This window comes from Panthera tigris, chromosome A3 (genome assembly GCF_018350195.1).
Source record: "Panthera tigris isolate Pti1 chromosome A3, P.tigris_Pti1_mat1.1, whole genome shotgun sequence".
NCBI lineage: Eukaryota > Metazoa > Chordata > Mammalia > Carnivora > Felidae > Panthera > Panthera tigris.
The window spans coordinates 21,609,743-21,633,522 of NC_056662.1; the positions used below are offsets into that span (position 1 = coordinate 21,609,743).

General features: G+C 57.1%; 1 protein-coding gene across 1 annotated transcript in view; it reads right to left on the reverse strand.

The window, feature by feature from the left end:
* VSTM2L (V-set and transmembrane domain containing 2 like) overlaps nucleotides 1-23,637 on the reverse strand; it is a 37,838-nt gene extending 14,201 nt beyond the window's left edge. The window contains exon 1 of the mRNA XM_042980429.1: nucleotides 23,363-23,637. Coding sequence (XP_042836363.1) covers nucleotides 23,363-23,483 — 121 coding nt within the window. The 5' untranslated portion in view covers nucleotides 23,484-23,637. The remainder of the gene's footprint in view (nucleotides 1-23,362) is intronic.
* Nucleotides 23,638-23,780: the final 143 nt, after the last annotated feature.

Genomic DNA, 23,780 nt, shown 5'->3' on the forward strand with positions numbered 1-23,780 from the left:
GTACTCCCCTCCCCGGAGGCGATGTGCCACCACCCAGTGGTCCCTCCTGTATGTCCCTGTGCAGCTTGGGGCAGGAGGAAGAGGGCGCCCTGGGCTGGGAGGTGGGGGTCCTGCTCTGGGGCCACGTGCCTCCTGCCCCTCCCCAAGATGCCAAGGGCTTTGGGAGCATCAGGACTGACGAACACCTCCGCCAGGAAGCCCCTGCCTTGTCTGCCCTCCACGCAGGGTGTCCATGTGGAGCTTGACTCCAGGACCTGGGCTCAGATAAAGTCTTCAAGGTCCCTGATCCCCAAGGTCAAAGGTTTGTGAGATGCTTCCTGGAGGTTTCCCACATTCTGTGAAGTTTGGGAGGGACTGGCCGCTGTTCCATAAACCAAGCCTGTTTAATAAGAACGAGTTTTCGGGGAGGCGCCTGGGTGGCTCACTCAGTTAAGCGTCTGACTCTTGATTTTGTCTCAGGTCTTGAGCTCACGGTTCGTGGGTTCGAGCCCCGTGGGAGGCTCTGCGTTGTCAGCTCAGAGCCTGGAGCCTACTTCAGATTCTGTGTCTTCCTCTCTTTCTCTGCCCCTCCCCTGCTTGTGCTCTCTCAAAAATAAATAAACATTTAAAAAAAATTTTTTTTAATAAACTTAAAAAAATACATATATATATTAAAAAAAAAAAAAAAAAAGAATGAGTATTTGAATTACTGTGCACGTGCCCAGTGAGTTGTGAGGTGTCTTCACGTGCACTGGGACTGTCCTTATTCCCACTGGACAGGAGACAAAACCAGGCTCGGCCCCTGTGGCCACCCCATCCTCCCCGACAATTATTTTCAACTTGTCAGCCACGGTTATCTTGGCAAAACACAAACCAATCCCGGTTCGTTCTTTCCTCAAAACTTGTCCACGGTGTCTCCTCACTGAGGGCAAGAGCCGCAGGCTTTACCGTGAAAGACCAGGCCTTCCGTGTTTGGGCCCGTCCCCTCGGGTGCCAGCTTCTGCTTGGCCCCTGCTCATTCCGTTCCCGGCACAATGGCCTCCTTGCTGTTCTCTGAACATTCCAGTTGAGATCCTACCTCAGGACCTTTGCATTTGGTATTCCCTCTGCCTGTAGACTCCCACAGAGCTCCCAAGCTCCTCTGCTCCAGGACTCTGCTCTCCTCAACCCTGACCACCTCATTTAAATTGCGTCTCCCGCCCCAACCCGGTGCTTCAAATCACTCCTCCTTCCAACACATGATCGGTGCCTTCTGACAGACTTTCCGCAGTGAAGAAAATGTGCTATAGCTGAGCTAACCCAGAAACCACCAGCACTTGAAATGTGGCTAGTGCGAACGAGGAACTGAATTTTACATTTTATTTCATTTTAACTCATTTAAATTTAAACGTAAATAGCCACTTGTAGGTAATGGCTACTGTATTGGACAGCCCAGCTAATACATTTATTTTATGTTTATTGTCTGCTTCCCCTGGAGGTGAGCACCGTGCCTGTCTCGTCCACGGATATATCCCCAGCTTCTAGAACAGTGCCTGGCACATAGTAGGTGCTCAATAAATACTTTTTAAAAAATGCTTATTTAGGGGCGCCTGGGTGGCTCAGTCGGTTAAGCGGCCGACTTCGGCTCAGGTCATGATCTCGCGGTCCGTGAGTTCGAGTCCCGCGTCAGGCTCTGTGCTGACAGCTCAGAGCCTGGAGCCTGCTTCAGATTCTGTGTCTCCCTCTCTCTGACCCTCCCCAGTTCATGCTTTGTCTCTCTGTGTCTCAAAAATAAATAAACGTTAAAAAAAATTAAAAATGCTTATTTATTTTTTGGATGGGGGGAGGGGCAGAGAGAGAGAGACACACACACACACACACACAGAATCCAAGGCAGGCTCCAGGCTCTGAGCTGTCCGCACAGAGCCTGATGTAGGGCTCGAACCCATGAACCACGAGATCATGACCTGAGCTGAAGTCGGATGCCTAACTGACTGAGCCACTCAGGTGCCCCTCCGTAAATACTTTTTTTTTTTTTTAAATATTTATTTATTTTAGAAAGAGAGAGAGAGAGAGAGCATGAGCAGGGGAGGGGCAGAGAGAGAGGGAAACACAGAATTAGAAGCAGGCTCCAGGCTCTGAGCTGTCAGCACAGAGCCCGACGTGGGGCTTGAACTCATGAGCCGTGAGATCATGACCTGAGTCGAAGTCAGACGCTTAACTGAGCCACCCGGGTGCCCCAGTAAATACTTCTTGAGTGAATGCAAGACTGGGTAATGGCGGAGCAGGGTCCAGAGCCAAGCGGTCCCCATCCTGAGAATCCTGGGCCAGGCCCAGCCCTCCTCACCTCCCCTGATGACAACCTGCCAGCTCAAGCAGGACTGAAGGGGGCCATCGTGGCCCTGAGCCATGAGGAGGGGCTGAGAGGTAACCTCAGGGAGCCCCTGGCCCCTTGTCCTGGGACAGCTGGAGTTTGCCTTGACCCACACGCAGTATTCTTTGCAAGCTGGGAAGGAGGAGGAGTGGATCCAAAGCAGCCAGCAGTGGGACCCAGCTGGCTAAGAGACAGTGAGAGGACACAGATGTGACCTCCTGCAGGTGCCACTGCTGAGCCACAGGAAGCAGACGTACTGGCCCCTTTCCCTCCTGCACGTGGGGAAAGGGGGTCCACAGCTGCTAGGATCACAGACTGGGAAGGGCAGAGCCAGCCTCGAACCCCGGCCTGTGGGACTCCGCCACCACGCTTCTCCTCCGCCTAGACGTGCGTGAGCGCAGGAAGCATTCTGGCCGACGGAGGAGAGATGGTTCGTGGGGGTCTCATTGGCAGGAAGGGCAGAGATGGGCTCTCCTTGGGCGGGGACTCCATGGGGGGGGCAGACCTCCATCCACGCTCGCTCAGCCTCCCCTGCCCACAGGCCCCGCCCACCCCCCAGACTGACTGAAAGCCCAATCCCAGCCCACCAGCTCTTTGTACTGATCCAGGAAGCAAGGCTCAGAGAGAGTGGTGTCTGGCCTGGGGTTACACAGCAGCCAGGGGACAGGAAGGTCAGGCCCTGAGTCCTTGACCAGGCCCCCTCACCCCCAAACAGTCTTGGGGGAAGACCCCGCCGCGCGGCCACCAGTCCCCTCCCCCATCCCAGTAATGGTCCTCTAGAGGGCGCTGTCCAGCAGAAACAGCGCATGCCCTGGTGCTGAGACAGGTACAGAATTTTTAATTTTCTAGGAGCCACATTTGAAAAGTTAAAAAAAAAATTTTTTTTTGAACAGATGAAATTAATTTTAATCATGTATTTTATTTAACCCAAGATAGCAAAAAAGTTATTTCAACATGTCATAGAAATCTTTTACATTCATTCTTGTGCTAAGTCTTGGGCAAGCCAGCATGTACTTTACACGATTACAATACATCTCAATTTAGACGAGCCACATTCCCGGTGCTCAGCTGTCACGTGTGTGGGATGTCCTGGCGGGTGGCCACACAGTGGAGCCTGGATTGGAACCCAGGCCTGATTTCCAAGGCCATGTTCTTCCCAGAGTATGGAAATTCTCTTTGGTTGCAGAGGTCTTTCTTAAAAAGTAACAGTCTAGGGGCACCTGGGTGGCTCAGTCCATTAAGCATCTGACTCTTGATTTCGGCTCAGGTCATGATCTCACGACTCATGAGGCAGAGCCCCACGTTGAGCTTTAAACTGACAGTGCGGAGCCTGCTTGGGATTCTCTCTCTCCCTCTCTCTCTGTCCCTCCCCTGCTTGTTCTCTCTCTCTCAAAAAAAAAAAAAATTAAATTAAAAAAAAAAAGTAGTCTAAAATGGGTTCTGCGGGACAGGCTGGGGAGGCATTTCAGCCAGCCTGAGGCAATCAGGGGAATCTTCCCAGAGGAGGTGTTATGCTCCCTACCCACCCCCCACCCCCCACATCCACAGGTGGGGCAGGTGGTCCTGAGCCAGGAGTGGGGATGGGCTTTGGGTGGAAGGATGGATAGAAATCTGGCTCCCAGAACTCATAGAACCAGATGAGTCATCTGTGGGTGCAGCCACCACCTCCTCCCCCATAGTGACTCTGGTCCCAGGGTCTCTCCGACCCCTCAGTCCCTTCCAGGACCTGCCTTCAGGTTTGGCTCCAACCTCAGTGGTGAAGGGGGCAATGTGTCTGCAAGACAAGTGGGGAAACCAAGGTTCTGAGCATTTGAGGGCATAATCTGAGTCTCCCTGGTCACGGGCAGCAACACGAAGGTCTGTCCCCGGACCTGCCCCAAGGAGCCCCTGAAGGAGAAGCAACGTGCAGGTGGGTGCCCGGAATGCAGAACTGGAACCAGGGATGGAGAACTGAGCCTGTTTCTGCCAACAGACTGGCTGTGGGACCTGGGGAACATCTCTCCCCTTCTCCGAGCCTTGGTTTGCTCCTTTGTGCCATGGGGGGGGTCAGTCCTGGGGTCTGAGAACCCCACCAGCTCAATCTGAGGGAGAAGGTGCCCTGGGCATTGGGAAGGGGAGGGGTCACTTCCACTTGGGGGAGGGGGCACATGGCAGCCAGGCCGGAAGATGGGTGGATCCTGACAAGCAGAGGCCGGGGGTGGGGGGCGGGGCGGGGAAAGGAATGGTGTGGGCCAAGGCAAGGAAGAGAGAAAGAAATCCAGGGAGCTTTGTTGGTTTTTTAAAAAGAATCCATATGATTTTTAAGCATCTACTCATGCCTAGCACTAGGCAGGCACTATCTCTAATACTCTCTCTGCTCACCCCCATTTGACAGATGAGGAAAGTGAGGCTCAAAAAGGGGCCAGGACTTGCCCACGGTTCACACACAGCTGGGTGTTGAACCTGGGTCTGACCAGCAGCTGTGACTAAGACCCAGGGGCCCACCCGCCCCCATCAGGGTTTGGTTTGAACGAATCAGGAAAAGTTCAGCCACCAGGTTCCCTACTTCTGTATCCCACTTGGACACTTCCAGAGACGGGGAGCCCAGCTCCTCATACCCCCACTGCGGGTGGGCAGCTCTAATTGGCATAAGGTTCTTGCTTCCTAACCTGACTCCGTGAGAGAGGATACCGCGTGACGACAATGCGGTAACAATGTCTAAGACATAGGGCACTTGCGTTGGGCCAGGCACGGTTCCATACTCATCTCGGACATTTGCTCATGCTCCTGCCATGCTGCCGTGGGGGAGTGTGATGCTTGTCATCCCCATCGTGCAGGTGGGGAAGCTGAGGCCCGGAGAGGTCAAGGACTTGCCCAAAGCCACAGAGAAAGCGTGAACATTTGAACCCAGTTCTAGAGCACTCGAGAGCGGAGCCCGTAACTTCTCGGCCTTTCTCCTGCAGCCCCTCTTCCTAGTCCTCTCCCCCACCTCCTTCCCTCCAGGCACCCAGACCCCCTCTCGCCAGTTAGCACGCCTGCTGAGTTCGGGACAGAAAATCCATTTCTCCTCTCTGACTTCCTCCTGTCCTGAGCCCTCCCTCCCTGCTCAGGTAACTCCTCATGGCCAGTCCCCGGGGAGGCTGGAATAATTATAGATTTTTGAGAGGCTGCAGTGGTGTTCTCCTGCCCCAGGGCCTGAGCAGGGCTGGGCTTGCTGGGCAGACAATTACAACGGGTGTCCACAAATTAGGATTCTGCAGGAGAAGGAGAAAGGGGCTTGATTGAATGCAACCTCTTCTTCCTTTCTGCTTTTAATTGGGGGAGCAATACAGTCATTAACCCTCAGCCCGCTTATCAGGGCATCGTCTGCAGGAAACAGCTCTGTGGCCCTGGCCCGGATCAGTGCGTTTGGTTTCTGGTAAAGGCAGAGGATCACTGGAAGATCTTGTCTGCCCTTCAAGGCCAGGGCCTGACCTCCTTCCTAACCTTCCAGGCCCTGGTTCAACACGTCTAGGGCTTGGCCTGCAGGCCTGGGTTTGAATCCTGTTCCTTCTACTACCCAGCTGTGTGACCGGGAATAGCCCCTTTACCTCTCTGAACCTCGGTTCTCTTTTTTAATTAAAAAACATTTTTTTTAACATTTATTATTGAGAAACAGAGAGAGAGCATGAGCAGGGGAGGGGCCGAGAGAGAGGGAGACGCAGAATCTGAAACAGGCTCCAGGCTCTGAGCTGTCAGCACAGAGCCCGACGCGGGGCTCGAACTCACGAACCAAACCGTGAGATCATGACCTGAGCCGAAGTCGACGCTCAACCGGCTGAGCCGCCCAGGCGCCCCTGAACCTCAGTTCGTTATATGAAACGAGCAGAGAATGAGAGCGCAGAGGGGAGGACAACACAAGGCAACATGTGCCTCGTGTTTGGCACATAGTAGGTGCTCCACAAACATCACTCCCTTCTCTCACATTCTAGCTCAAAATTCTGTCACCTCTGGAAAGATTTAACAGACGCTCCTTGTATCTTCATCAGATTGTGCAGTGAGTGCAGCATCTGTATTTCACTCATATCTGGGCCCCCGTGCAACCTCCCATCCATCAGTCCTGTACCTGCTCCTTCCTCAGTTTGCTCCTCACGGCCCCCTACCAGCGACACACAGGCAGGCCTCAGGGGACGTGTTCACCAAAGGCAGCCTCAGCCCACTCCCCACCTCCCTCCATCTCTGAGGCCAGATCCCCCATTCCAGACCCTCTGGCCCCAAATCTCCTCTCTCCTTCTGCACAGCCCTCCTTGCCCTTTTAATCTGCAGATCGCTGGTTTGAGGCTGCCTCCTCCAGGAAGCCTACAGGGACTGGACCCCAGGCCACCCATCAGTCTCTGCCAGAATGAGAGTCCCTTGAGGACCAGTAAAAGGATCAGCTCCTTGTCAGGGGAGCCAAGGCAGAAATGGAGCTGGAGGGAGGCAAGGAGGGCAGAGCGGAGAGAACCACTGTGGCCCCGAGGGTCCCCGCTCAGCCCATCTCTTGCTACGTCCTGCTGTGTCAGGGCCTGCTCAAAATCCTCCAGTGATGAATGGGTACACAATATGTCGTCTCTCCATACAACGGAATATTATTCAGCCTTAAAGAGAAGGAAATTCTGACACGGGCTCCAACAGGGATGACCCTTGAGGACATGATTTCGCTGAGCGAAATAAGCCAGGAGCCAAAGAACGAACACTGCATGATTCCACTTATATGAGGCACCTAGAGCGGTCAAACTAGAGACAGAAAGCAGAGGGGAGGCTGCCTGGGGCTGGGGGAGAGGAGAATGGGGGGGGGGGAGGGGGTGCTTAGCGTTTAACAGGAGCAGAGTTTCAGCTGGAGAAGATGAGAACATTCTGGAGATGGATGGCGGGGACTGCTGCCCAAAAATCGGGACGTATTTGTCGCCCCTGAACCGTACACGTAAAAAATGGCTAAAAGGGTAAATCCGATGTTGTATAAATTTTATCACAGTTTTTTGTTTAAAGTCCTCCCGTGGCTTCTGGCCTGCCGCAGCGGTTTTCACACAACGAGGATCTCCCTGGACTTGTGCCCAGAATGCTCCCCACCCCCACGCACGGGACCCCCTCACCTCGTTCAAACCTGTGCTTCCGTGTCACCTCCTGCGTCTTCCCCGCCCTCTCTGTCCCCTTTTCGCGACTTCGCGCTTTCTCCTTACCATTACACTAACATGCCGCCTCTTCCGCGTCTCATCCGCTGCCCCTCTCCCAACCTGAGTGTAAGCCCTTCAAAGGCTGGAGACTGGAGCCTGTTTTGTTTACCGTGGGATCCTGGCAGCCGCAATGATACCAGACACACGGTAGGTGTTCAGTGAACGCTGGCTGCTGTCGCACAAGACATATACGGTGGCTGTGCCAGAAGGCAGAGAAAGGATCCCATCCTCCTGGCTCAGGGCCGCCCGGGAGCTCCAGGAAACCCTCACACTCAGGGTGCCCAATGGGACACTCAGGGTCGGAGGCAGCTTCTCGGGCTGGGCATCCGAAGTCCGCAGCAGTGGCTCTGTTGAACCCCGGCCGTGGCCCCTCCTGCCTCTCCCTGTCACTTCCATGTGTCCCCCCTGGGCTGGAATCCCAGCTCACAGGTGGCCCTGTGCCTGGAGATGCCCTCCCTGCCCAGGCTGGAGCGGAAGTCCTCTTCGGGGCCCCTGATGATCTCTGAGTCCTGTCATTGCCCCCACCGCGGCATGTCATGTGACAGATACTAAGGTGTCTGTGTCTCCCCCAGCCTGGGAGCTCCCCCAGCCCAAGGCCCCCACACTGCCCAGCATGGAGGAGGTGATGTTAAGCATGTACTGAAAGGGCGAGTGAATGAACGAATGAATGAAGGTAGAAAGGTCAGACAGAAACCCAGAGGACTTAAGTTTGAAACTGTAAGGAAAAAAACAAAACAAAGGAGACAGACATCTTTTGTTTATTGAGCACTTACTATGTGCCAGAATGGCGTTTCGGGGGGACCGTGCCCACAAGAGCAGGGATAGGGACAGACAAGTGGACAATGTGGACACAGCAACCTGGGAGGTCTTAGCTGGGCCCCAGTAGGCCGGGCCCCTCCCCATCCTCTCTCCTTCTGGTCCTATGACCACCGGCCGCCCAAGCCCGGCTTGGCCCACGCGGGTCCTGCCAAACTGACAGGCAGGCTGGAGGCTCCCTGAGAGGGCCCATAAAGTTGGGATAGGAAGTGCGACCGAGAATGAGACGGGACAATAAATCAAGGCCGGCAATGCCAGAAAGGGCTGTGGCTGCTTCGCGGGGGGCCCTCTGCACCCTTGCGGCCCGGGGACCAGCACAAGCCTGGGATCAAACATGGGATCATCTTTCCGACTGGAGGCCCACAACCCACCAGAAAGCTGATGTGTCTGACCCCACATAATCCCTCGGAGCGGCCCTGCCGGTCAGGGATCATCGGCTCTTTCCTGCAGGTGGGAAAACTGAGGCTCATAGAGGTTTCCAGCAGCTCAGGGACTTTGAGGAGCTGGGATTCAGACTCAGGCCTTAGGAGCCAAGTCCAAACTCTCCCCCTGTTCTCTGCTGGTGCTGGTACGACAGTGATGAAGATAGGAAGTCGGGGTGTCCACGTGAGGGCCCCTGGAACTCCCCCCACCACTTACCTCCCTCCATACCTGAGTCTTTTCCAGCAACTTAAGAAACAAAGCTCAGAGAACCTGGGGGCCATCAGGCACCCCTCTAGGTGCCGCCTGTACACAGAAGCCTACTTCATCCTCCCAAGGACTTGATGAGCTGGTACTATTTACTGTCAGCCCCATTTCACAGAGGGAGGTATGAAGATTCAGAGAGGGAGTGTCAGTGCCTGAGGTCACACAGCATGAGGGAACAAAGCCAGACTTCAGTCCCAAGGCTGCCTGCAGAATTTGCCAACCAGACCCTGAGTCGTCCGTCACTCAGCTCCTTTCCCCTTCTGTCCTAAAAAGTGTGACTCCTTGGGGGTCGTTTCCGGACAGCCTGCTCTGTGCCCAGCTCAGCTGGTGGCCAGGACTGCAAGGGGTGTGGCACGGGGTCAGGAAGGCCCATGGCCACCTTAACTCCCAGCTGGAAGGCCGAACAGGGGAAAGGCTGCGGAGGGAGTGTTTAACGGAGCCCCAGCTCATCTGTGAATCTCACCTTGCTCCCAAAACCAGGAGATGTGACATGTCCATAAGAGGAAAACCCAGATAAACTGGATGGAAAAGCCCCCAGGGTCTGAGAGGGCTGGCTGCGTAGAAGGAGCCCAGCAGGCAACCTCCCCCCTGGGGGTGGGTGCAGAGCGTCTGCCCAGGGATGGGCTCCAGGGAGGACCTCGAGGGTTCTCCGGCAGGCTGAGGGATCCGGGTCGTTTCATCTTGGAGTGGGCAAGCTCTCCCCTTCTCAAGAAGCAGAAGAAGGCATTTTGTACAAAAGCTTAGTGAACCGCAGCGTGCCTGGCGGGAAGATGGCGACCCGGGCATGCGGTGAGCTCAAGTCCTCCCGGCAAACGGGATGAAAGAGATCAACCTTCATAGACCCCTACGTGTGCCGGGCTTCCCAAGACGCGGCCCACAGTCCACAGGAAGGGCAGACACACAGACAGGTGACTACTGTGTGGACAACAGCTGGGACTGAGCCTGCATCGCCATGTACCGTTGTTCAGGGTGTGCACCATTCACATAGCCGTGAATCGTGGCCCCTCCCCGCCCCAGCCCAGAGATACGCAGAGCACAACTGTATGCAGAAACTTGGGATGCAGGTAACGGTGTGAGGGAAGATAAAGGCAGGCCCACGTCTGCCTGGACTCAGGGGTGGCTTCTAGGTGGTGGGGCACACTTGGACTTGAAGGCTGGTTGGAGTTGGCACAGTTAGGAGGAGCTCCGAACAGGAAAGGGCACACCCGAGGGAGAGTCTCACGAGTCTGACCTCTTGGGGACTACCTTCACCATTTCTGCAGGATCCCTGACGCACCTGCACCATTAGTTACTTAATATTTATTTTCAAAGCATCTTTCCCTTTTTACTTAAATAAATTCAGCTTAAAAGGAGACTTTTATTACCGCCATAAACGGAAAATCAGCATCACTTGCCATAAATAGAGGGTAACTGTAAAAATAAACACTATGAGACCCAAACAGCATCTGTAAATTCCAGCCAGGGAAGGCAGCGGCTTGCTGAAGGCTCCGGGCCTCAGTCTCCATTTTCTTGCATTAACAGGGGAGACCGGCGAGGGTCACGCATTAAATTCAGAGCAGCACCAAGCAGAGACTCTTCTCGATCAGAAGGGCTCGGGACGCAGGGCCTGCTGAGGGCCGGACACAGCGGGCAGCCACCCCCACCACTGTCACGGGCCCTGGCGTCCTCGGCCACTGACCTCCCGCCTTTCATCCCTCGGCCCCACCTCCAGGCCCCGGCTTGCAGAGGCCCACGGACCTGGAGCCTCTCTGCCACTCGCCTGTCACAACCCTACCGAGCCCGCCAGTCCGGCTGACGGGGCAGCTTCCTGGGTGATTCAGTGCCAGGTGCCCTGCGTCTTGCACACGGTGAGGACTAACACCCGCTTCGGGCCCGAGGAGGCCCGAGTGCCCGCTTGCAGAGTGAGCGAACAAAGAAATGAACGGTGGACGCCCTCACGGTCCCTGCTGCTGCAACCGGGGAAGCCACCTCCCAAGGCGTTGATTGCCCTCCCCCCAAATGGGGAAAGAACATTATTTTTGTATGAAAGCAAACATGAATATATTATGGATCAGAATACAGAACCCATGAATTTTGAATGAAATAGACCATCAAAGAAATGGTGCCCTGGTGGGGAGCTGTTTACTCTGCCGCGTGGGGCTGATCCCTTAGTCAAGGGGCCTCTGTCCGATCCAGTCAGAGGCCTCCTTTGTCTCTGCAGCCTTAGGCCTTGCCCCGCGCAGGGGATTGTTGACCTGTTGGCAAAAGCGGGGAGCGGACCAGGAGGAAGCAGAGGGACTGGGGGGGGGGGGCAGGGACGCCCAGGATTTACGAGTAAGGATAACAGCTGCACCCCTGGCCTGACTCACCGTGTGGCTCTAAGTTACCCCACTGGCCTGAGTGCTTGTTCCCACATGTGTCATTTTTTTTTTTTAAGTTTATTTATTTATTTTTAAATTTTTTTTTTTAACGTTTTATTTATTTTTGAGACAGAGGGAGACAGAGCATGGATGGGGGAGGGGCAGAGAGAGAGAGAGGGAGACACAGAATCCGAAGCAGGCTCCAGGCTCTGAGCCATCAGCCCAGAGCCGGACGCGGGGCTCGAACTCACGGACCGTGAGATCGTGACCTGAGCCGAAGTCGGACGCTTAAACCGACTGAGCCACCCAGGCGCCCCTCACTTGTGTCACTTCTTCAAGGCTTATTTCGAGGACTGATGCAGGTGACATGTCCGTGTGGGGGACACAGTAGGGCCTCAATGCCCGCTGTTCCCCGGTGGCAGCCACTCAACTGCTGAGTTTTATACACACACAAGGCCATTCGCTCAGGTGGGGTCCCTGCCCAGCCCCACTGATGGGGAAGGAGGGCTGCCTTAAATAAAAGTGCAAACAGCTACCACTTTGAGCCCCTACTATGCGCTAAGTGCCTGGTGATGCTGGGCCTCGGTTTGCTCATCTGTAAAATGGGGGTGATAACACCTGTGTCGTAAGGCTGTTGTCAGTGGACGATCTGGCAGAGTATGGGCTCCAGGGGCGTTTCCTTTGTGCTTAGTTTGTCATTGGAGCAAAATTCAGGTCACAGAATTAACCACTTTAAAATGAACAAGTCGGTGGTACTGAGCGCATTCACGGCGTTGGACAACCGCCCCCTGCATCTAGTCCGCAGACGTTTTCATCCCCCTGAAGGGAAACCCCGCACCCAGGAGGCAGTCACGAGCCGTCCCCGTGACCCCTGGCGGTCACCACTCTATGTTCTGTCCTGGACTCCCCTATTCTGGATGTTTCATACCAATGCGATAACACCACATACGGTCTTTGGGGACCGGCTTTTTTTCACTCAGCATAATGTTTTCGAGGTTCCTCTACATTGTAGCATATATCAGATTTCATTCCTTTTTATAGAGACGCTTCTTTAATAACGTAAAATGTCTCACCGAATCCCCAAGACAACCCGGGAAGTGGCCACCGTCACTCTCCTCTTCTTATGGGTGAAGAAACTGAGGCACGGACAGAGGGAGGACTTGCCCCCCCTTCCCCCGCCAGGCAGCCGTGACCCGGCTGGGCGGGCAGTTCCGGTGCCCGCGGCGGGGGGCAGGGTGCCTCCCAAGGCCAGCGGCGCGGATTGAGGGAGACAGCAGTAGAATTACAAATCTAGGGAGATTTAAGGAGAGTGAAAATATTCTGGCACTTGCAGGATTGTGGGAGTCGAGCAGGTTTCCCCAGCGGAATTCCCGCCTCCTCTTCCCACACATCTGGGCCCCGGGGAGTGAAAGGGTTTGGGAGGGAGGGAGGCAAGCGGGGGGATGTGCGGGGAGCCAGCGACAGGACAGGAACCAGAATGCGGGGGCAGGGACACGAGACGGCAAACAGACATCCTGACGTTTGTGCAGATGCCATTTCCTCCCACCCCCCTCGCCTGGACATCCTGCAAGGCCAGTGGGGTGAGCCCATTGCACAGATGGCTCCTCAGGCTTGCAGAGCTCGAGGGGGGTCAGGACTTGACCTAAGAGTCTGCCTAAGAGTCTGACCCCAAAGCCCGGGCGTGTGCCATCCGTGCTGCCTGCCAGGGGCAGAGAGGGGGTGAATGGAGGAAGCAGAGGGAGGCCGCACCAGCCACAGGGATGAGCGGCTGCCCCCGAGCCCAGAAAGGAGCGCCCCTCAAGTCCAGTGAGAGGGAGAAAGACAAGTGAGAGATGGGTGGGGGCAGGGAGCGTGAAGAACAGAGAAGGGGAGAGGGCACTTGAACGCCAGGTGCACGGACCGACAGCAGGGGAGAAACTGAGGCAGACTCTGGCGGCCACGCCGCCTCCCCAGGAGGTGTGGTCCAACGCGGCCCCCCTTGGGACGTAGTGCTTGCCCCTGCCCCTCCCGCCCCTGCCCAACTGTGTTTGGGAAATCTAGCAGAGCAGCAGAAACCGTGCGAGCTCTGGAGTCAGGCTGACCCAGATGTGAACCCCAACTCTGCTTCCTTGTGGTGGGCAAAGCCCTGAGCTTCAGTCTCCTCATCTGTAAAATGGGTATCATGGGCACTCAAGAGGATCACACATCCCCGTAAATATCCGGCACCTAGTGGGCTCCATGGAGCTTTATCAGGTTGGTGACGATCGGGCCGCTATTCACGCCGCCTCTCACAGGGTGGCCTTGCTCCGGCTCCTCTTGCCCCAAGACTCCCACCTCCCTTTTCCTCCCCTAGAAGACTAGACTGGCCTGGCCTTCTGAAACGCAAGGACTGTTCTAGAACCAGAGAATCCCTAGCTGACGGGGTTCTGCCCCACCCCAGGGCTTTTGCACTGAGTGTTTTTCCTCTGCCCGGGAGGAGATTCAACAGAAAGCAGCAGAGCCAGGATGGGGCTTAGGACTCCCAGCGCCTAACTGGAGTTCAGGGAGCACTGCTGGGGTTTGGGGGACATGAGGAGACCAGCCGGTGAGGCTCAGGGCCCCCTGCCCCAGAGGCCTTCCGTCAGCTGTCAGCCAGCCTGTCCGCCCCCTCCCTCTCGTCTGCCTGCCAGGAGACCATTAGTGCAGGGTTGTTTGGAGCGTTATTTTCACTACCATGCACTCCGGCCGCCGGGCCTCCATTAGGGACCCTTTCCTGGGCCCAATGACAGGCGGCAAACGGCTCCCCAGTGAGCCGGCCATAATTGCTGCCGCCTCTGAGGCCGGAAATAATTTTTTTAAAACCTCACAAAGCAAAACAGACACGCTGCCGTCTGCTCTCACCTTCCCTGCCCTCAGCCAGGAACCAAACCTGAGGGTTGGGAGAAGAGGGGCTTTGGTCAAGACCCCCAGCCCCAAGTTGGCCAGTGAGGCTCAGAGAGCTTGAGTAGGGGGCCGGGACTTGAGCCCAAGAGCATCTGACCCCCAAAGCCCGGGCATATACCATCCCCTACAACCTCATCACGCCAGGCTGGGGGGGAAAGGTGGGGCTCTGCTCCTTTGCCTTGAACTAGGTGTGGGCCCCCAGCCCACCCACCTCTTAAGCCCGTTTCCTCTTCTGCAAGATGGCGTGTGGACGGGTGCCTGGGGTGCCCGCTGGGATGACCACGGTGAGCCTCTGGCAGGCCACGCGCCCCTGTGAGGAGGTACACGAAGCACGGTGGAGGGAGCCGGAGGGTGGGGGGGGCAGGGGGGGGAGCCTGCCAGGCAGATGAAATCACTGGGGGGAAGGTGCTGAGGAGCCTGGGGTGCTCAAGTATTAGAAAGGAAGCCAGTATGCGGGCACACACACACACACACGCGCGCACGCGTGCACACCCAGTTCCCATCTCCCACGGAGCCCACGTTTCTGTCGCCCCCTGGACGCTGCGGCCCCGGCATCCTATGAGCCTGCGAGTTCGGGCCTAGTCCAGAAAACAGCCTCTCCCCCTCCAGCCTCCAAGTCCTGTTTGAGCCCCCACTTCAGGCACATGGTGGGTCCTACCCCGACGCCAGACCCCCACCCTCCCCACTCGAAAACCTCCAGCTGGTGGGGGTCAACACCAAGCCCCGCAGCCTGATTTGCCCAGTACACATGCACAACTCTCCCACTGAAGCCCTTGCCAGACCCAGGCCGTCAGGGGAGGCTCCCCTGGCCTCTGGAATCCCCTCAACCCAGCCCTCAGCCCTGGATTCAAGGAGCCCACCTCCCCCAGGAAGTCTTCCTGACTGCCCCAGGACATGGGGACCACTCTGGTGGGAAGCCTTCAGAGACACCCCCCCCGCCCCCCCGCCCCTCCGGATGGCTCGCCCACCTGAGCCATTTCCAGGGCTCTCGTCTCTGGCTGGCTGTCCTCCGTTACCTCTCCCCCGCACCCACCCCCTGGAGACACTCACCCAGAACTTGCTGGGGAAAGTGACAAGCTTGTTCCAGAGCCCCCCCCCCCAACCCCCTCCCCCCAGGTCACATGGGAGAGCTGCGGGGGAGGAGGAGGACCCACTCCCGGCTCTGCTGAGGGCTTGCCCTGCATCCTGGGGCTGGCCCTGGCTCCTTTCTGGGCCTCAGTTTCCTCCCCAGTGAAATGAAGGCTGCTTCCCCTGGGACCACAGGTGAGCTTTGGGGGCCTCAACGAACCCACCGGAACTAACCAAAAATGGTGTGGCATTTTTCTGAGGAAGTGATCCATTTTTCATCAGATGCTCAAGAGGATTGTGACCTCCAAGAAAATTAGGAACCACTAGTCTAGACAAGCTCCAGTGTCCCTTGTAACATCACCATTTCATTTCATCCCCTTGTAACATCACCAATCATTCATTCGCTTCAGTCATTCAACTGACATTTCTCAGGTGCCCGCTCTGTGCGGGTATCATCATGCTACCCAGAATACATGCGTGTGTGATCCTAGATGTGACCCGGAGAGAGGAGTGTGTGCGTGTGGGCGCGTGTGCGTGCGTGCACGTGTGTGCATGTGAAGACAGACAGGGTGAGGTGGGGAGATGGGAAGAGGGAGGGTGATGGATGCAGCAGACACAGGGAAAGGGACAAAGAAAGATGGAGAGAGACTGAAGGACAGAGGGAGAGAGTCCAACCCGGAGAGAGAGATCCAGAGAGAGGGGCAGGCAGAGCGCTTGCCACAGATGGCCACTGCCAGCCCCCTAATTGATAGCTCTGAGCAAGGCCCCCCCCGGCCCCAGCTCCAGCTCTAACCTTCCAGATGCTCCCAGAGCTCCTATGCCTCACGTCCCAAGGGCATCAGCTTGGAGGGGCCGGGGAGGCTGATTCAGAAGCCAAGGCTATGGCACAGAGGGCACAGCCTGGCCCCCCTAGGCTGGGACGCTAGAGGGACCACCCGGCTCCTTCCCGCCCAGCCACATCTCAACCGCACACGATCAAACACCCAAATGCACGCATTCCAGACACACGCTCAGACAAAGCCACCAGCCCCCTCCCTGCGGAACAGCCAGGCAGGTCCACCCAGGGTCCCACCACCCCCACTGACAGTGCTGGACTCGGATCCAGGAGCCTAGGCTCTCAGATCGAGCTTGTTCAGCCAGACCCTGGCCTTTCCGGCATTTTGGCATCCCGGAGAGAATCCGACGAAGCCAGGGTGCCGCTCCGGAACAAAGCAAGTGTCCACACGCCCACCGGGCTTGGCAGCCAGGAGCAGGACAGATGAGCAGGGAAGAACCCCAGCTCTGCAGCCCCATAAGCTGGGCTCAAGCCTGGCTTTGCCATTCAACAGCTGTGTGGCCTCAGGCAGGTCAGGTCACATCACCCCCTACGCCTCCGTGTCCTAGTCCGTAACAGGGGAGCACCCTCCCCATGGGGCGTGTGAGGCTTAAAGGAGGAGGTAAGGGAGATGATCGGCACAGAGGAAAAAACTGGATGAACGCTGCCTGGCGTCTTGGTTCCCAGACCCCCGAAGGCCACTGAGACGAAGCATCACGTGCTAGACGGAGTTCGCACCGCCGTGGACTCCAGCCTCACCTGCTGCCTGGAGGACAAAGGAGAGGGCCTGGAAGGACTCCAGAGGCTTAGAGCTTAGGTAAACTTGCCATCGTTGGGGGTGCCGAGGCCCAGAGAAGGGCAGGGACCTGCCAAGCTACCCAGCAAGGCCGAGTTAGCGGGAGGGTTGGCTAAAAGCTCAGGGTCTACTTCTCCCACCCCCGAACTCTGGCACTTTAACTTTAATGAAGTCACAAAGGAGCCACTGCCCGCACCTCTCAACACAGGAGCCAGCAAAGGCCCTCACCCCTGCCGCGTCCCCTGTGTGGGGCCCGGGCATCCTCAGCCCCGCCCACCTGGACCCATCTCTAACTCGCTGTGTGACAGATCGTCATTAACCACCCACTGTGTTCTGACTTCTCTGCTGACTTCACCAGTCTGTGCTCCTTTGGGAAATAAAGCAGGGATTCCCTCCAAAACGCCCCCAGCTAATAAATGGTTGGGTCCAGCTTGCATATCTTCTGTGACAGGGAGCTCACTATGGGGTCCCCTCACTGCCCCGGGAGGGAGTGCCTTTTCTGGGCTGAACATCATCGCTGCTTCTCAACTCCTATCACAATTTATACTTCTATGTATGTTTTATAGGTTTAGTCGTCTGAGCTAGAACCTTATCTGTCTCCTTCACTGCTACGTCCCCAGTGGCTAAAGGAGCCTGGTGCATGGCAGGTGCTCAGCTGATCTTTGTTGAATGAATGAGGGACTAAGTGAATGGTCAAGCCTCCAGTACCCGGCAGCCGCCTCTGTCAGGCCAGAGGTTCCCAATGAGAGCCCCGAGTAGGAGGTGGGAGGAGGCAGCCCACGGGCCAACAACCCCCAAGTGCAGTCATTCCGACACACTGATCTGCCTGTGTACCACCCTCACTGGCCTGTCTGAATGGTTTCCCATAAACTAACCCACTGTTTTTTCATATGCCCGTTAGTCTCGTCCTAAGCGATCATATCCGTGAAATCACAGTTTTGATGTGTCGGTTTTATTTTTCCAATCCACATTAAAATAAATGCGAACGATTAAAATGTAAGAGGTTGTGTCCGGGTGCTGCCTAAAACCATCTCTCAGGTAGGACCCAATGGCTGCGGAGGGTCCTGGGGGTTCTTGAAGAGAGGTTTCAGCTGGGGGTGAGGGAGCCGAGTCCCAGAGACTCCTCTGCTGGCTTCCAGGATGGGGAGGGGGCCCCGTGGCGGGGAGGGGGACCTGAAGGAGCGATAGCCCCTCTGGCTCCCCGTCTCCGCCTCCCTTCCCCCAGCGGCAGGTGCCAGAGGGACCTCAGGGTCACCAGCTGGTGGAGGGGGGTGGATTTCTTCCCCCAGTGAGATCACCGACCCTTTTTCTGATAGAAGAGTCTCACCTCACCAGGGCGGGGGAGAGGAGGAGACACCCTGGCGCCCCGTGACCCTCAGGGTTGCAGCCTCTCCTATGTACCCAAGGGGCGGGGCCTGGGTCCGTCCACGGCAAGGCGACATCAGCCTTGCCCAGCCCAGGATGTCCTTGCAGTGGTCTGTAAGGATGAGGAGGGGCTCCAGCTTTGTGATTTTTCTTCTAAAGACATGACGAAATTAAAATCAACTGAATGTTTCAAACTACATTAGCTTGGAATACACAAAAGTTTTGAGATTTCAGACCTTGGACGTCTCCAAAAACTCTTCGTCTCTGCGACTCAACAGCATTGTGAGCACGGGGTCTGGAGTCACACTCCGGGGTTCAAATCCAGGCTCCAGCACTTGCTGGGTGTGGGACCTCAGGCAAGGCTGTTAACCTCACTGGGCCTCAGTTTCCTCATAAATACACTGGGCCAGAGAAAAGGTCCCTTCTTCTTAGGGTGCTTGTGGGGATCAGATGAAACAATGCCATGGAAGGCCCTGGCATGACACTCGGTAAACATTTCCTTCTGCGTATTTCTCACTTTATTTGCACAGCGTTGGATCAGGCGACCCCAAACACTAACCTCCCAGGCAGTTTGGGCAAATGCACCCTTGCCCACGGCTTTGTTCCTCCCCTCCGTCTCCGGTCCTGGTGGCTGACCACTCTCCCTCACCCCTGTCCCTGCCCACTTGTTTATCACAAGGAGACTTCCCCCAACACTTCTGCTGTCACCGTGTCACCGTGGAGATGAGCCGAATTCCTGTCCTGCTGGCCGCCCGCGGCTCCCGTTGCTTCGGGAAAAGGCCGCCGGAGCGGCTGATAGGCAAGGTGTCAAAACCAATTGGTGTGAAGGACTCGGGGAAAACCGCTTGTGAGGGCCGATTCCCCACAGGAGGCCGGGAACCCTCAGCCCAAGGCCGAGTGTTTACGGGCGTAATTGATAGAATAATCACCAAGACCCGAGACAATGCGAACACATTTTTAACATCATAACCTTCGGAAGACAGCACTCAATTTTCTCCGTCTCCCAGCCACCAAACTAGCCAGCTTATTGATGGGGAGATACCAACAGTTCAGCAAGGAATGAGATAATGCCAGAGTCGTTTTCCAGTGCACAGGCTGTTTGCCAAATGGCCCGGTGGCCCCCACCCCTCCCTCAGCACCCCGCTGCTCCCTCCTGGCAACAGAGAGAACCTCAGGACCGTGAATCACTCAATGGACAAAGCGCCGGGCCAAGCCAGGATCTGTGTCTGCATTGGGGTGTATTAATAATTGAAGGTGCTGGCCTAGGTGTGTGTGTGCGTGCGTGTGTGTGCGTGTGTGGCAGGGCGGGGTGGCAGGATGGATGTTTGCTTCAGTGTCAGGCTTCCTGGGTCTCCTCTCAGGGTCCACATGCCTGGTCCAGCGTGGCCCTCTCCCTCTCTTGCAAAACCAAATCAACCCAGCAGCCCCTGGACAAGACAATATCCTGTCCCTACACGTGGGTGAATACTTTAGGCAGTGGCTCCCAAACTCCGGCTGCGCAGGAATCATCTGGGGAGCTTATTAAAATGCAGATTCCAGGGTCTCATCAACAATTATTTTGGCCAATGGGTCTGGGGGACCCTGGGATCTGCATTTTAACAAACTCCCCGGTGATTCCAAGGCAGGAGGTCTCTGCAGGACCCCTGCCCTGGCCCACACCTGGGACAAGGACTGGAGAAAGAGTCCAGCCCAGCTGTCTTTTTCTAACTTGCATGTGCCCTCAGCAAGACCCTACCCGTCACCTGTCTAAGCGGCTGGTTCCTCTTGCTGGAACCCACTGCTCCGCCAGTTCTCTGGGGAGCTGGAAGGCTCAGCTAAGGCCGTGCAGAAGGAAGAAGTCCTGTCACGTGACTGGCCGAGCCTGCCTCAAGGCCGTCCCGGAGGAGTCAGACACAGCTCTTCCGCTCCCCATACAGGCTCAGTGACCTTGGGCGAGTCATTGGCCCTCTCTGAACCTCAGTATTCTCCTCTCTCCAACCCCAGCCTTGCATGAATAGTGTCAACCTTGGTGAGTGAACACTGGCAAGGTGTTTGGTAGCACCTACAGCACATAGTAGGCAGCTCATAAATGCTAGCTCCTTGCTCCCCCCCCCCCCCGGCCACTTCTGCTGTGCTTATGGCAATGAGCTAACCCTTTCTGATAAGGAAAATTCAAAATAGTTGCCATTAACGGAATACCTACTAGGGGCGAATACTGGCCACCACCCTCCCAGCCTCTCAGTCCCTTGTGCCTCCCTAAGAGGCATGCTCCATTCACTCTCCCATTCGATCCTCATGCCTTTAAAAGGCCCTCTGCGAAGTGGGCTGAGTGCAGGAAGCAGGGAGATGGGAAGCGAGACAGATGTCCTTGCGGACCCACCTGACCACGGGTTCTCCCTGTGACAAGTCCCGGGTGGTGGGGGGGGAAGGTGTCAGCCTGGCGGCTGGGCTGGGCTCGGACTGAGCTGGAGAGGGGAGCAACCGCCAAGTGGTTGGGGTCCGTGGGCTCCTCCGGAGGAGCCCCCCACTTCCAGCCTCCCATCCCCACCTCCAGGCACCGAGACCCCTCCCTAACCCGGCCACATTTCCTGAATCAGCCGAGGACATGCGGAGCCCAGGAATAATGAAACGATCAGGCTCCAATCTGCTAAACAGCAATTTCTGGGCTTTTTCAGCACACACAGCTTTTATCAAATTGGTATTCTCCTCCTGAACACAAATGGCTTATTAGACATGACCCACTTATTCGCCGCGTCTCACTATCATTAATAACAGTTTCTTTTTGTGATTAAGTGAGTGGCTCCAAACCCTTCCTGTGGTGGCGGGCACTTGGCCCGGCAGAGGGGCCGCCGTGGGGGCTCCTCGGCATCCACTACTTGGTGACTTTGAACCTGGCAATGTTGGGAGAAGGCAGTCTGGCCCCTGCAGAGCAGCCTGGCTTCCTTGTTTCTTGAGGGACAGAAGGAGCCCCACAGGGGGCTGACCCACTTGCCCAGAACTGCACAGGGGGGTCAGTGAGAGAAGCCAGGGCCCCCAGCAGTCAGTGCTGTGTCCTTTCTGTCTAGCCCCTCCTCTGGGCCTTAGCGGGACCTGTCCAGGGTTCAGAGGTGACATTCCAGCTGGCATGGCAGAGTTGTGCCCCTGAGCACGCCCGGCCAGGGGGCAGGAAGAGACTACCACACAAAGGGCAGACCCTCAGGACCTCAGGAATGACAGAGTAGCACCCAAATCCTTGAGGTCTGATGCTCCAGGGACAGGATGACCATAAACCTCAGAGCCCCAGTCCTCGTATCTCTCGGGACTGCAAATGCAGGAAAACCCTTCCTTGGAAAACCTCCTAGTATAAGTTCTAACTGTGCCAAGGAACTGAGCATCGCGAGGAGGGGAGCGGAAGGAGGGATTCCCAGTTTCCTTTAAATGGGAGGGGATCTGACGGGGAGATGAATGTCCTGGAAAAAGCTCTGTCTTTGCCCGACAGACCCTGTGGCCAGTCCCAGCTCAACCGCTCACTCACTGTGTGACCTTGGGCAAGTCCCTTCACCTCTCTGAGCCTTGGTTTCCCCATCTGTAAACTGAGGATCAACATACGCCTTCCCCTATTTACCAGCGCTCCGGCCAGGTCAGTAGAAATTCGATGGAGGACGTGAAGGGTGCGCAGATGATACACAGAGCAGTTCTATCAAACGTGGTAAGGCAGAAGGTGCAGGGAATCATGGTTCCCCAAAAGCGGAGACCCTGAGAAGGGCTTTGGAAGCGCCCGTGCCCCTCGGAACAATCCCACTCGTGCATCAGGCCCCAGCAAAGCCTCCTCTGATTACCCACTCCCCCCGCCTCACTCCTTCCTTCGGAATAAATCACACAGTTCTCTGCTCTTTGTGCAGACCTCCCCACCGGCCCTGGGCATACAGTGCCCAGCACTGGTGCTGCAGCCGCCCCCACTGGACTGGGAAGGGATGGATGGAAGAAGCGTCTCCATTTTCATTTATGCTCCGGTCCCCATTCCGGAGCCTGGCTCACAGGGGCAGGGGAACCCCTCCCCAGCTACCAGCCTCAGATGTTACAACTCCACTGCCAACTTGGGCTCCTTTGGGGCTAAAAGGAGCTTCCCAGACTCAGGCAACCAGTGTGGGGTTGCTTGCTTGCTCCCCAGCTCCCGCGGTGGCTGAGTTGATTTCCCACCTTTCAATCCTCAGGGCCGAGGCTGAGGATGGGGGGGGGGTACCCTACAGAAGGATGGCGGGGGGCTTTCCACCCACCCCCAGAGACAAGACAGAAGCACCTAGCATCCTTCTTCCCCGTCCACGCCTGTGGCCGGAAGCAGCAATCCCAACTATTCCAGTGTGTTTGAGGGGCTCCCAGCAAGCCTCCGACCCCGACCCTGCAGGGGCAGCCGCAGCTCGGGTCTACCAGTTCTCAAGACGCGGGGTCTTCTGTCCCCAGGACCTTTCCCAGTGATCTAAGGGGCAGATGAGGAGTAAGAGGGGATGAGGGCAGCTACAGGGTTAAACCTACAAAAGGGAAAGGCAGATGGGCAGAGAGGAGTGGGCGAGCAAAGTGTGTTCACAAGTGTGTGTGTGTGTGTGTGTGTGTGTGTGTGTGTGTCTGCAGGCAGAAGGGCAGGCAAGAGTTGTGCAGAGTGTGTGCGCCTGGGTGCCAGCTGGCAGGGTGTGAGTCCCCCAACCGTGGTGCCGGTGTGTGTGTGCAGCGGGCATAAGTGTGAGTGGTTATGAGTGAGGAGGGGGATCCGAGCAGGCGGCTGGAGATGCGTGAGGGCGGGAGTTGTGAGTGTGGGAACAGTGAGTGTGCCCCTGGCTGTGAATACGTGTGGTCCTGGAGGTGTGTGTATCGGCGCGAGCGTGCTGGGGAGGAGGGGGCTCTCGGCTACAGCGGGATCGATCCGGGTTGCACGCGGGGTGCCCCTTCCTCTGCAGGGGCGGCCGGGGTGCCAGGGCGGGTCCGAGGACCCGGCAGGGGGCGCCACGGGACTCCCGCTGGGGCCGACGCGGGTTCCAGCCCGGGGACGGCCAAGTTGGAGCAGCGCAGCCCGGGGTGGGGTTTGGTGGGGAAGTCCGCGGGGGCGGCGACCGAACTCACCGTGGCCGGAGACGTGGTTATCCCAGGGCGCGTGGCCGGCGGGCCGCGTGGCGCCTCCGAGTTGCAGGAAAAGTGCCAGGTAGTGGAGGGCGCCCAGCGCCGCGGCGAGCGGGGCCCCCATGGTGCGCGCTCGGGCCGGGGCGCCGCCGCCTCACATCGGGGCTCAGGAGACCGCAGACCCCGCGCCCGCCGTTCCCTGCCGGATGCGGCCTGGCTGCCCAGCTCCGGCCGCTGCCTCTCGCTCGCCGAAGCTGGCCGGGCCCCGGCCCCAGCCCTCGCCCGGCTCCGGTCCAGCCCCGGGTGCGGGTAGCGAGCGCACGCCCAGCCGGCCGCCTCCGACTGCGGGACTCTTCCCTTCCGCGGAAGGCCACTCCGCTCGGCGCCGGCGCCGCCGCACCCCCTCCCTCCCACTCCCTCC